The sequence below is a fragment of the Trachymyrmex septentrionalis genome, unplaced genomic scaffold (assembly GCF_001594115.1).
Source record: "Trachymyrmex septentrionalis isolate Tsep2-gDNA-1 unplaced genomic scaffold, Tsep1.0 scaffold14, whole genome shotgun sequence".
NCBI classification, from domain to species: domain Eukaryota; kingdom Metazoa; phylum Arthropoda; class Insecta; order Hymenoptera; family Formicidae; genus Trachymyrmex; species Trachymyrmex septentrionalis.
In genome coordinates, this window is record NW_017304543.1 from 2,738,994 (window position 1) to 2,752,137 (window position 13,144).

Sequence of the window (13,144 nt, forward strand, 5' to 3'; positions counted from 1 at the left end):
ATCGGCGCACAAGTACCTTCGAACAAAAATGCGACATATTTTTATACATTGATCGTTGTTACATTAAATCTATTCAATGAATGACTAATTAATTTCGCGAAGACACGTGAAAAAAATGTAAAAAGACTTGAGAGACTAGAAATAGAAAGTTGATGTTAAGAAAAAAGTAAAATCATTAACTGAAAAAAAGACACAACTCATGTTTTCTATCAATTATTATTGCAGTTTAAAGAAAATTCTTTTTTTAATCCATTGCAGTAATTGTCAGGACTTATAGGAGCGAGCAAACGTCTGTTGTAAAAAAAATAAAGAAGAATAGGTTTACTTACGAAAGATAGTAGACACTGCTGACCGTAAGAGCGACAAGAGTAGACAGTATGGAAACCGCGATTACGGCAATTCTTAAGACCCAATTTAGCTCACGTTCGGACGCCTGTAACGAAGGAGAAGCTTCAATGATGTTTGTTGGTGCCATCGATTAATCGGCGTAAGTTACGCTTACTTTTGGTCGTATCGTGAGTTTGTAAACATTCCTAGTAAACATAGAGCTACTGGCGAGTATACTGGAGTCTGCCGAGGACATTACTGCCGCCGAGATCGCACCGAGACCTTTAGCAAGATTGATATAATTGTAAAAAATAAAATCACAACAATTCTCTTATGGACCAGAGAAGTAATTTTAGAATATATATAGTAAACCTACCAACAAAAGATACCCATTGAGGCGTGAGATATCGCAGAACCATCGGCATTGCGGCGTTTCCATCCTCCGTGGTGAACGTTCTGTTATAACCTGGTACCGAGGACCAATCGGTGGCACGAGCAACTACCCCAATTAAAGCTGATGGTACTGCGAGTATCAAGCAACCGAACATCGAAGCAATAGATAGAGTCGTTGCAACAGAAGTACTCTTAATACTTAGGATTCGTTGAAAATAACCCTGAAGAAGAAGATTGTTTAGTTCACAGGGTGTTAATGATATTAAATTTGTGTGTGATGCGATACTAAATTATTACTTCCTAACAAATAAATAAAATAAATAAAATAAATTCTTTAATAATCTTCTTAAAACGATATCTTCAAAGGCATTGTAAGACTCTTAATACTTAGGATTCGTTAAAAGTCCCTTGTAAAAATTTAATACTAGTAGTAGCCAATTAATCACATATTTTCGGTATTAAAAGTATTATTAACAATACTTTAAAATAAGTAATTAATTGGCCAGTACTAGTATAAAATTTCTAGGAGGTAAAGTTTGAAGAAAAAGTAGAATACATAAAAACGCGTTAACGATATAAACTTGCTGCGACATTAAATTATTACGTACCAACAAATAAATAAAATAAATAACAAAGAGGATCAATTTTTTAGTAATTTTCTTAAAACGGCACGTTCTTTTTTATAATAGCATTATAAGATTTTAAGGTACAATTCGTTCTATTTCGAATTTATCAAATAAATAATCTTGCAGATGTGATTTGAACTTTATTGTCATCCATCTGAAGAATCAACTTACCTGCCAAGGTATACCACCGAACACCAGCAACAGCATGCCGTCCACCCATTCGCCTATGTCCTCACTCTTCACGTGTCCGAGCCAGTCCCTCGTGGTCAGATGATTCTCAAATGATACCGCAGGATGTACCATGGAGAACGGCGCAGCTATCACTAAACCCAGCAGAATGCACAGCAGTTGGAGGGCGTCGGTGCACGCCACGGAATACAATCCGCCGAAGACTGTATATCTGAAAGTGCACTTCGCATTTCTTACCTTGCTCGTGTCTCGCAAGTTATGTACAAAGGATATACGTTTCCAAAGTTCTAAGAATCACGCGAGCTATAAATCGATGGATAAAAGATACTTCTCGAAAGTTTCTTGAAGAAGGCCTAGAGAGAAAAATCGTTCCGTTGGGATAAAGTGCGTCCAAGTTAAATGGGAACTATATTGAAAAACCACAATGTATATTTTCAATTTTAATTCGGGGATTGTACATACAATTCCCAAAACTTTAGAAACAGCTCTCGTATATCGAGCGTATCAAGCGTGACTGCTTCCATTATTCTTACATGGCCGCCAAGAGCGCGGACGCGCAAACACTGATGTTCGGATCAACGCCTGCGACGACGGCGAGCGAGCTTCCTAGAGCTCTTAGAACGGCGCCGCACCAGAATAGATCACCACACAGCGCCGGAAGGAAGAGCAAGCCCCCGATACCCGCGCCGTACCGTTCTTGAAAAGGATCCAGCATCGTCACGTACTCGGCCTTCCTCATCGGACGCACGAAGAGCATGGCGCCTACAATATAAATTCATTGTTGGATGCGACATTAATTAACACGAAAATCAATAATATATATATATATAGAAGATGTGAACAATTAAAGAGAATTATTTGTTTGCGATTTCGTTACTCAAGAACTCAAGGAACACATCAAGTCAAAGGAAAGTCAAAATGACTTCGTTTTGACGTCATGAAAGTCAAATGATGATTTTTTATTATAAAATTTGTACTATTTATTGATGTTAAGAATCAAAATAAAATCATTTTGATTTTTTATTGATTCTTATGTGTTCCTTGGAAACCAGATCTATTTTTGCAATTGTTAATTGCAACATTTTTGAAATATGTTAAATATTTTCGACGTACCGAAAATCAGGCTAAGGCTGTATCCGATGGGTACTTGGCACCAAGCTAAACCCCTCGTAAACATGGCCTCGGCGGTTCCATTAACGAAGGCTCCTCCAACCCATGTCGCTGCACATATATATATATATATACAATATATATATAAAATAAATAAAAATAATCGTAAAAGTAATCACAAAAGTATTTGTATTCAATGAAAACAATACTCTTAGGAAAATTTTTATCGATATTAAGAACAGAGGAAAGGACACCGTAATAAAAGAATTAAAGGGTTGTAGAATATCATAATATCTTAAGTTTGTTTTGAATTTTGAAGATGATCGCTTCTTTACAGTCTGGTTAGACGTTATAACATAACTATTACTTATTATTATTATTAACAGTTCACTGCGTTGTTGTAAAATCTGCATTTCAGTTTTACAAGTAAATATCTATTAAGTTGCTTCATTAAAACAAAATGATAACCCACTTCTTTCCTCTATATGTTGCATTAAACTTCTTCATTCTCATATATTACAACAACTGTCGAGATTTATTACGCCAAGATAAAGTCATGTCAGCGAATTTTTTTGCGTCAAGTTACACGCGTAAAATAAATAACGAAACAAATGCATGGTAAATTATTCCTATCTCGTTGTCCAGTTTATACGAAGAAAGAAATGGGAAGGAAATGGGAAAGATAAACGAATCGTTGAGAGAGGGACGGAATAGAGGGAAGGGAATGTACTTGACATCACGTTTTTTTTTTTTTTATGAATGCATATCTCGGTGTGGTCATTACGGTAATGGAGAACGCAAAGAGATATTCAGAACATGCAGGGAGAAATGAGAAAATTTGACACAGTTGAATGAAAGCAAAATACGCAGGTAGTTCGTAAAAATAAAATGAATTAAAAGAAAACGGTATAATCCATTTCACAAACACACAAAATCTCCTCCTTTGTCTTGAAAATTGGAGCTATATTAAAAATAGCAAAGTCAGAAATATATCCGCGAGAAGGCGAGAGGGAATTTCAAATAAGACAATCGACGCCAACGTGAAGATGCAACCTACACTTCCTTTTACGACGTCACTCCTTATACAGTACAAAGCGGTTGACATGTGTCGATATTGGAGAGAAAATAAAGTCGAGGCGTGTGCACCTTTTTACAAGATAATTTTGTAAAGTCTGACGGAGAATATAACAAGTCTAGAAAATAGACGTTTTGGGCGCGGTATTTCATGGCAGATTATCAGTTCCACGAGTGAGTTCAATGCCTGCAGAGGCTGACAGAGGTGTCGCGAATTAATTTTTTGAAATATATAAATTTTCAATTCTCGAAATTAGAAAAATTAATTCGCGTATTTTTATACCTTTTTTTTAACTGCTATAAAAAGATGGCAACGTATTAAATGTCGAGACTGAAGAAAATGTAACAAATAATACCATCCAATCAAATTCCCGGGTGAGGAAAAACCAATCAATCTTTCGAATAGATCATAGAAGGGACTCATGAATAGTCGAAGGAATACAAAAGTCAACAAGAAATCGAAGTGGCATCAAAATAATTTTATTTTGATGCTTGAAGTCAATAAACAATCAAATTTTGTAATTAAAAAACGAGTAATAAAATTATCATTTTTATTTTTTCTTGATTTAGTGCTCTCTCTCCTTCAGAGAGCTTGCAGGCGCAATTTTTCTCTAATAATATCCGTATATTCCGATATCACATAAATTGATCCTTGGCCTCATCGATTTTTCAAAGTGTTTCAAAGCAGGAAGTCCGCATAATAGAAGTTGATTCTAATCAGGGTCACACATGGCGCGATAAATAAATTTGACTGAAAGTGTCCTTGTTGTAATAAATTTTTGTTTCAATTTTTATTTATTGCCTGAACGAATTAAGGGATCAACCCTAGCAGAACAACAGGTCAGAATAAATGACATAAAATGACATTTTAAAATGAATCATGACTGATCGAAAAGTAGCTTTCAATAATCATTTTAGAACTGTTTTATAATGTCATTATAACTTCCAGTTCAGCTCTCAGGTAAAGTTAAGCTCTTCGATTAAGTTCCTAGGTTCTTCCCATGAAAAAGTTCAGTTAGAAAAATTCTACTGACACAAAGCAGGTTCTGCCGAGGTAAAATTTACGTACGAACACGTAATGGTAAAACGATCGTACAAAATTCATTTTTTTTCCTTCTACATGGTTGAGGTATTCGAGGACGATTACCAATAAGGGTGAAGACACCGAGTAACGGGCCGAGACGTCGATTTGCCAGCATCATGTCAGCCTGGAAGTGGCCCTGCGCGACTTGCCTCCTCTTGAACGCGGCGGCCCATATGCCAACGGCCAGCACCGCGACATAAAACACGATCACGCCGATTACGCCTGTCACGTACACTCCCATTCTCCTCTTCGCACCGTACTCTCGTCTGCTTCCGGATGTGTAAGCTCTGTAACTGAATGATTGATAGTAAAAGTAACGTAATAGCTACCATCGTCTGCGGAGAGTCGCAAAGTACTTGTACTGTTTCAGTCATTCACAATGAATAGAACGTTTATTTTTGCTGTTTTCTCTCTGTCTTCTTCAATGAAATTCGTTTTCCAAGCAGAACAATAAATCACGATAGCGTCAAAATATAACGTTAAATAGTGAATGATTAAATTATAAATAATTGAAAAGTAACTTTTAGTGATCATTTTGGAGTTATTATAACATTACTTTGATGCTACAATGACTTTTTGTTTTACTTGGGTTGACAATAGATTCTTTTATTTCTTTTATAACAGTTTTATATGAACAATTTCATTAAGAAAGCATTCAAGATGTCTCTTATCACTGGTCATATATGAAGCCATAACAGCACTGTAATGATTAACAATCGGATCTACATTATTACGAATTTGTTATATAAGATGTTTGGTAGTTGGATGATTAACGCAGAGAAAAATCAGAGTCTTCGAATCAGGTATTAAAGATAATGATTCATTCTGTAACAGTTTGGAGCGCGTCTTACTATGTCTGGAATGGATGTCGATTCTCTGACTTCATATTCTCGCGTTCTCGCATCTATCTCCTACAAAATATATTTATCGCTGTATCCTTATCATTTGAAATTATCGATTAAATTTCTAATAACTTATTGTAACCGTTTTATGCCGGATTATTATATATATAATAATTATTGCTTACTTATTAAATTGTAATTACACTCACCGATATAAAATGTTTCCATCCTTTAAATGGTTAAAGAGATGTAAATAAATGTAAATAGACGATATGCAAGAAATTAACGCGTTTAAAAGAATTATGCTCATTGCTTATATACCATATGTCGTATGAACAGACAAAATCTTCGTATATGTATGTGTCTATTCTATGTATGTATACTCTGTGTACTTGTATGCTACATATATACATAGTATATATTCGTGAGTCGTATATACTCTCCGGAGTCGTGGCAATATAATCGCCATTGATGTATGTCTATTGTAATATGTATTGTGAAATATCCATACAATTGAATATTTTATTACTATACATTTTCCTTAACATTGTATATATTTTTAACAAATCTAATAATATATTCATTACATTTGTGAACGGCCAGGCAACAGAGAGGACATGGAGATAGATACGCATAGATTAATCGGATGTAAAGCCGCGCTCTCGCGATCAATACTGCGTTAATTATTCCATCTCCTTGATTAACATTGCCGTGCAAATAAGTCTGTGTAGATATGTCTCCACTAGCTAGTCAATATAAGAAGTTCCTGGCCTTTAATATTTAAAAATTGATATCCATCGTGAATTCGCGTTGGAAAGGCAATATGTTCCGAAAAAAGAAATCATTGATATTATCGGAAATATTAATTTATGAAATATATTAAATTTATTTCATAGATATTATATTGCGTTAGCAGATTGTTTTAATTGTATCAAAAGGGTTTTTAAATCATAAAAAAAAAACGATTTGACGCGAAAGTATATAGATGAGCAAATATACTCTAATTATTTTTATATATCGCCGCTTTGATAGAAAAGCAATACGTCAAAAATAACAACTTTACATTTCTAAAATTCTGAATTAGAAATGTGTACTTATATTAACTGTACAAGTATAGTCTAATTAAAATGTGTTATTCAATTTACAATTTTAAAGATTCTCTTCTGAGAAAAGTTGCTAATTTTAAAATACGTTGCGCATTTTATTGTTATTTTAAGATATAGTTTTATATGTATATATGTATACGTATATATATATATGTAAAATTGATTAAGTTTGTTGCATTCTCAAGTAGCAGAGTAACATTAAAAGACAACATAATAGCATCTAGTCGTCTCTCTTATGTCGTCTTTTGATGTTGCTCCACACTAGATTAGCAGAGATAAAGCAATCTCAAGGGACGATGTAACGACATCTATTTTAATTTAAACATGACTATACAATACAGGGTGTCCCGTAAGTTTTTGCCAACCGCTTTTGTGTAATAGATAGAGCGGACTAAATTGAGTTGAAAAGTCCTGTACCATTTTGCAATTTTCGCAATAGTTAACAAAATATCAATTATTAAAAATTTTCTAATATTGGTTTTGAATAATTTTTTACTCAAATACTGTCAACTTTAAAGAAAAACTGCAAGAAATAGAAATCATTTGTTTTCTTCTCATAGATCTCTAAAAATTTTTTATCAACCTTTTAGTATTCCTTTTTCTTATTTTTACCAATATGAGAGAAAATAGTATTAAAAAATTCTTAAAAAATTCTGAAAAAATTCTCAAAACTTTATAAGAAGAAAGTAAACAATTTTTGTCAAATTATGGAAAATCAATATTTAACAATTTTTAGTAATTAATAAAAATCTCGTTAACCATTACAAAATGGTAAAGGACTTTTCGAGTTTAGTCCGTTCTATTTATGCAAAAGTGGTTATAGCAAAAACTTACGGGACACTCTGAATATATTGTCTTTAATGCCACTTTGCTACTTGGGAATACAGCAGTCCATTCTTTCAGGACAGATAATTATAGAATGATTAATATGAATTCTTTCTACGAAAGAAACATTGTATGATGCTGAGCTACTCTTTTCTCCAATATCGAGAGCTCTTTTAGCCGTGCACGACAACTCCGTGACCGATGACATACAGGTTGACATTTACTATTGAGCACATTTCGTGGGAGTCTGCGCCGAGGCAGACCGTCGCTCTCTCGTGAAAAAGCTAATCGAGCGCGATGGCAATAGTATAACGCGGTTTAAAATTCAAGTGTGCCCTAGATATCGGACAGGATGGGTCGTGTAGGGTCGTGACCCGGGCGAACGCGGTGCACCGAGTCACGTATAAAGTTCAGTCGAATTCCGTAACGGTTCTGCATTATTAACTTGCGCGAGATGGTGTTCTTTGGATCAAGAAGGGTGAGAAGCCGAACGTGCCACCGTTGATGAATAGAAGCTATCAAGTGCACGCACACGTGATAGATTAGCGTGTACACGCACATATATATACGTAGAAATGCACGCGGAAATAAGCCCGCTCAATGAGTGATGAGAAGGAAAGGAAGAAGCAAAGACCGAGAGAAAGAGATAATATCGTTCACGATATTTACAGATGCTATCTCTAGCGTAAATGTACGAACAAAAGTATGAAATGTCGGGGGATCGATGTCAGCTTGTATGTGAGATATCGCTGACGTCTCTCTCAATGCGAAATTTTTGCGCAAAATTCAGACAGTATTGCCGTAAATCGTTTGAACCGAATTAAATAGGAACGCGCACGTCGTCGGATGCTTTTACAATTCTAGTGCATATAAAAACCGTTTGGAGATTAAATTATTAAAGTTCTGCAATGGCCGCGTATATGGGAGAATGAGAGGTACGTTTGTTTCTCGCAGTTGGAAAACTATCGGCACGTCTCTTTTAAAACGCGCCTTTAAAGTGCGCTTTTACGTTACGCGCTTGCACGTGGACAGTTTTAGAATACAACCGCGTCAATTGATGATCTATTTAACATCCGTGCTATAAAGAGACATATACCGCGGTTATATACTTAAACTTCAATAATCGATAAACATGCCTGATTGCAGCGACATTTCCATTCCAAAATGATAATCTGACGGTGAAAATTAATTTAATGAGCAAAAAATTTTAATGAAAAAAGATACTAAAGGAGGTGAATTCAACAGAATATTTTTCTCAATTTAAATTTAATATTTTATCTAACAAAATATACCGTTTTATATATATATATATATATATATATACATAGTTATTCTTATGTGTTATAAATAATCTAAAATAAAAAGTGATTTGCAAATTAAGCTTTAAAGATAAAAGTGCGAAAAAGTTACTTTTTTATTTGCGGTTATATTTAATAAATTGATGTGAGTTTCAGAATTAACAGTTTGAGTTGCCGAAGGGATCATAAAAATTTATGCAGAAAATGCCAATCAGCGCATTCGTCTTTTTCCTGTTCCACATATCGAAAAATTACACTTTTTAATTTGTTTTTTTTTTTAAATTGAAAGAAAACATTCCAATTATCAAGAATTGTGATAGAAGCTAAGCGTATTATCAGCATATTTATGCTGCTGAACTCGTTGGTATACGAAAAGTGAGCAATGCGCGATTGCGCTACTCATTTAAATAGTTAAGTTATAAAAATATTTAATGTTGAGCATAAAAACTTATCAAAAATGGCTTTGGATTAAGTGTTCCGATAAGAACAATCAACACCAAATTGAATTTCAATTTTTTTAGCATTCAACAAATGCAGTTATCTCGCTTTAAAAACGCGATGTCGATGGCGAGTAAATTTACTTCTTCGTGGTAGGAAGTAATCTTTTGTCGATAATGTGCTCACGCCTGTGATCTCATTATCTCACTGACGCAAAAATAGAAGAATAAGCTAATACATGCTTGGTCGTGATGAAGGGTAAGCAGCCTTCAAAAGGGTGAGGGAAAGCGAAGAAAAAGATGTGAGAGGCGACCGATGATAATTTTATGCAAAAGCGTCTTTCAAGGCTGAACAATCGTGGAAGAATTTTTCAACAGGATATTCCCAATTGAGAGCATCACAGCCAGTTATAAAGCGGAACAAGTAGATAGATAGAGAGAGAGAGAGATTATATTTGCTATATTATGGAAGAGCCTCTCGAAAGGGATATAAAGATTGTCGAGGAAACGAGGTGGAAATATAAACGAAACTGAAATGAAATACGTGAACTATCATATATTGATTCTGCGACGATGTTTAAAAATAACGAACAAAAAATTATTGTTTTACATTAAGTATAGAAATTCAATCTTGTTGTTACATTGGAGATCGAAAAATTTGTAATAATTTACTGAATTACATAGATTACATTTCAACAAAATTAAAACAGCACTTAAAATCAGCATAAAAAGGATCAAATTCAAAATCATATATTTTTGCTTGGAAAAATGATTGTAGAGAAATGTTTAGCAAAGCATTTTAAATTTAAAATCTCAATTTTCGAATATTTCATAGCTCATCTCTCTTGAAATCTTTTTTTAAGAAATTTCTTTGCGAGAAAATATTACTATATTGAGAGAATTATTCGCCATTAAATTCAAATTCTTCTGTCACAATTAAAAGAATTTTTCAATTAGCTTTAAAATTTACAGAAATTAGTTATATATTGGAATTAGTATAAGTCTGAATTTTTTTTTAATAGCGAATAACATGATAATACGTGACAAATATATGCGACTTTGAATCTTTTTTAACGCTGACTTTAATTTTGTTAAATAAATAATTTATTAATTATAGATTAATTATTAGTTATAGATAATCTCTCTGTTTTTTTCTTTTTAATAATATATTGTTAATTTCTAATAGAATTTTTATAAATAATTTACTACTAAAGATTTATTATACACATACAAAATGGTTGCTTCTTAAAACATTAAGATTAGTAAGCTATGACAAATAATATATCATGCCATTGCTTGTCTTTAAGTATTATTTACCTTCGTCTTCAAATATTATTTCAGCTTTAATATATCCGTCAGAGCAAAATATTTCTACATTCAAATGACAGCTGCGATTTCATCTCTCCAATAATACAAGAGACATAAATATCTTAAATTATGTTATCTCGATTTATAATGAAAGTAGAGATAGGGATTGAAAATTCGATCAAATTTTTACAATCTAATTTTATCGTACTTGTTAACAACTGACATAGCATCATGTACCTTCCAATATATATTGATAGCTTCAAGTTTCAAATTAATGTTAAATGCATCTCTTTAGCTTTTAAAATTAGATATACAAAATTTATTTAAGCTCATTTTCATGAAACGCTAACGGCGTTAATTGTTATTCGACAAATGCAAAAACATTGAATACAAAAGCGTGTAGCGTAATGCGATGACATAATTGAACTGAGCAAAAATTCAATGTATCACCGCCGTTAACAATACGTGCGTTATAAAATTAAAAGCGAAGTTTTGGCAAAAAGTAAAAAAGAAGCTAAGTTAGAAACAAGCACATTGTACCAGGTTCGAGAGATTGATCGCTCCTAAATTGCTAGCAATATTCCGTGAAGCTTCGTAAAAACCAGCGAGAACCAGAGAGAAACAATGATTCATCTAAGCCGAAGTGCACTTGGCTCGCTCTCGACGCGAATGAAATCAGCGCACACGGTTTATCTTTGAATACGAAAACCGGGCTGTTCGTTGCCAACTTTCCGTGCTAGTCAACGTCTTACCATCGCAAACGCCAAGTAGCCGCAAATCGATCCGCGCTTTATTCTTCGATTCTATTTTCCGAGATAAGCGTAAAAGAGGAAGATACCTAATTGTAATCTTGTACCTCTTTCAAACGATCTCTCTGAATAATGCAATATGCAATAACGTGAGTGATAGCGTCGAATTTTCTTCATAATGATGTGTGTTATATCCCTGCAGGAGAGATTTAACAGTAGCGATAGTTTCAGGCAACATTCCTCTAATTTTTGAGCAAATGTCTGTTATTCTGAAGAGTGAAATCTTACTCTCAAAGATTGAAAACTGAGCTACCCTTTTCCAAGACTGACTCAATTTTCACTCTCTAGAGTGAGATTCCGTTCAAAGAATTCAGAGAGTAAGAATATAATGGACAATATAATGGACAAAGTGTCAGATTAAAGAATTCATTAAGTTTTATTTTTAATGCAATGTAAGGAGAAAGCGAATAAATTGGTTTTACTTTGTATAACTATCTGAAACCGTTTACGCCCAATTTTAAGTAATTTAGAATTACGATAAAAAGGAGTTATTAATATTGCTCAAAATTTATTGGAAAAGACATAAAGCATGTGTTTAGTTTGCTTACAATATTACTTTAATTAACATTTTTATTTGAAACGTTATTACTATTATCTATATCTTTCATAGGAAAAGATATATAAGATCTATTCTTTTTCCATATCTCAAAAAAAAAAAATTAAACTTTTTGCATGGCTTAACTTTCTTCTTTTTCTTTTCACTTTGGCTAATGTTCCGATTTCCATCAAGTGTCACCCAGATATCATTTTATTCATGCTGTTCACCGAATGTTAAAGATCGAATGATACCTAGGAGACACTTAGGTGGAAATCTGAACATAGCCTTGGAGAGAAAAAGACAAAATCTGAACAGATTACGATTCACAATCTGAATTGTCCGATATGTGTAGCATCTAAAATCGGATTTTCAGGAATTATACAGGTGTACGTGCCTGATTGAAGTTCAGGCGTAGCAGGGTAGAGTTGGGTAAACGAGAGAAAGAGAAAAAGAGAGAGAAAGACAGAAAGAGAGGGGAGTGAAAATTCGGAGTAATACTACTTACCACCGGGCTACCCCTGCAAAATCACGTAGCGCATCCCTTTCACGCGGACGTATCCATCCCACCGTGTGCGTCTCGATTTCCTTTTCGCCGCGACGAAGAGCTCTCGCCGAGGGAGGAAATCGGAGCTCCTCTTGCAGCACGCGGATGCAACCTCGCACACTCCGTCCGGGCGTTAGCCGTGCGACAGAGAGAGCCCAGGCAATACGACTGAATCTCTTCTACGAATTCAGCATCCCGTACGGCTAACACGCTGGACCGCCACCACCTTGCTGGGGGTAGCGCGCGCGTCACGGACAAGGACGGAGCGCCGGTCGCGCGCGCGCGCAAGATACAAATGTATAGGGTGGTGCAACCGGAAGATGGGTGATCTCTCTCATGATGGAAATCCAAGAAATTTTACCGATCGACTTTAGCATGTAGGATACATGGACCAAATTACTTGAATTGACATTTTTGACAGATTTGATGGAAAAATTAATTTAACATCGAGTATCAAAGAAATGATAGCACGAACATGATGGACGATAAAACTTTCGTCTATTTCAGCTTATTGAAGCGATTGAAGGTAATAATGATAATTCTCGGACACCGTGTACATGAATAAAGAGCGAGCGAGCGAAAGAGAGGAAGAACTGATCCAACTAGGAGCTATATAATAGAAGGGAAGAGATGG

At 34.5% G+C, this 13,144-nt stretch overlaps 1 protein-coding gene across 2 annotated transcripts in view; it reads right to left on the reverse strand.

The window, feature by feature from the left end:
• Positions 1-12,673, reverse strand: part of LOC108745555 (high-affinity choline transporter 1-like) — an 18,877-nt gene extending 6,204 nt beyond the window's left edge. Inside the window, exons 1-8 of one of the 2 annotated variants that reach the window (XM_018481757.1) lie at positions 12,472-12,673; positions 4,867-5,096; positions 2,649-2,756; positions 2,069-2,297; positions 1,518-1,746; positions 704-941; positions 503-609; positions 330-433 (exon numbers count right to left, since the gene is read on the reverse strand). In XM_018481757.1, coding sequence (XP_018337259.1) covers positions 330-433; positions 503-609; positions 704-941; positions 1,518-1,746; positions 2,069-2,297; positions 2,649-2,756; positions 4,867-5,044 — 1,193 coding nt within the window. In that variant the 5' untranslated portion in view covers positions 5,045-5,096; positions 12,472-12,673. The remainder of the gene's footprint in view (positions 1-329; positions 434-502; positions 610-703; positions 942-1,517; positions 1,747-2,068; positions 2,298-2,648; positions 2,757-4,866; positions 5,097-12,471) is intronic. The other variant, XM_018481756.1, reaches the window with a different exon arrangement.
• Positions 12,674-13,144: the final 471 nt, after the last annotated feature.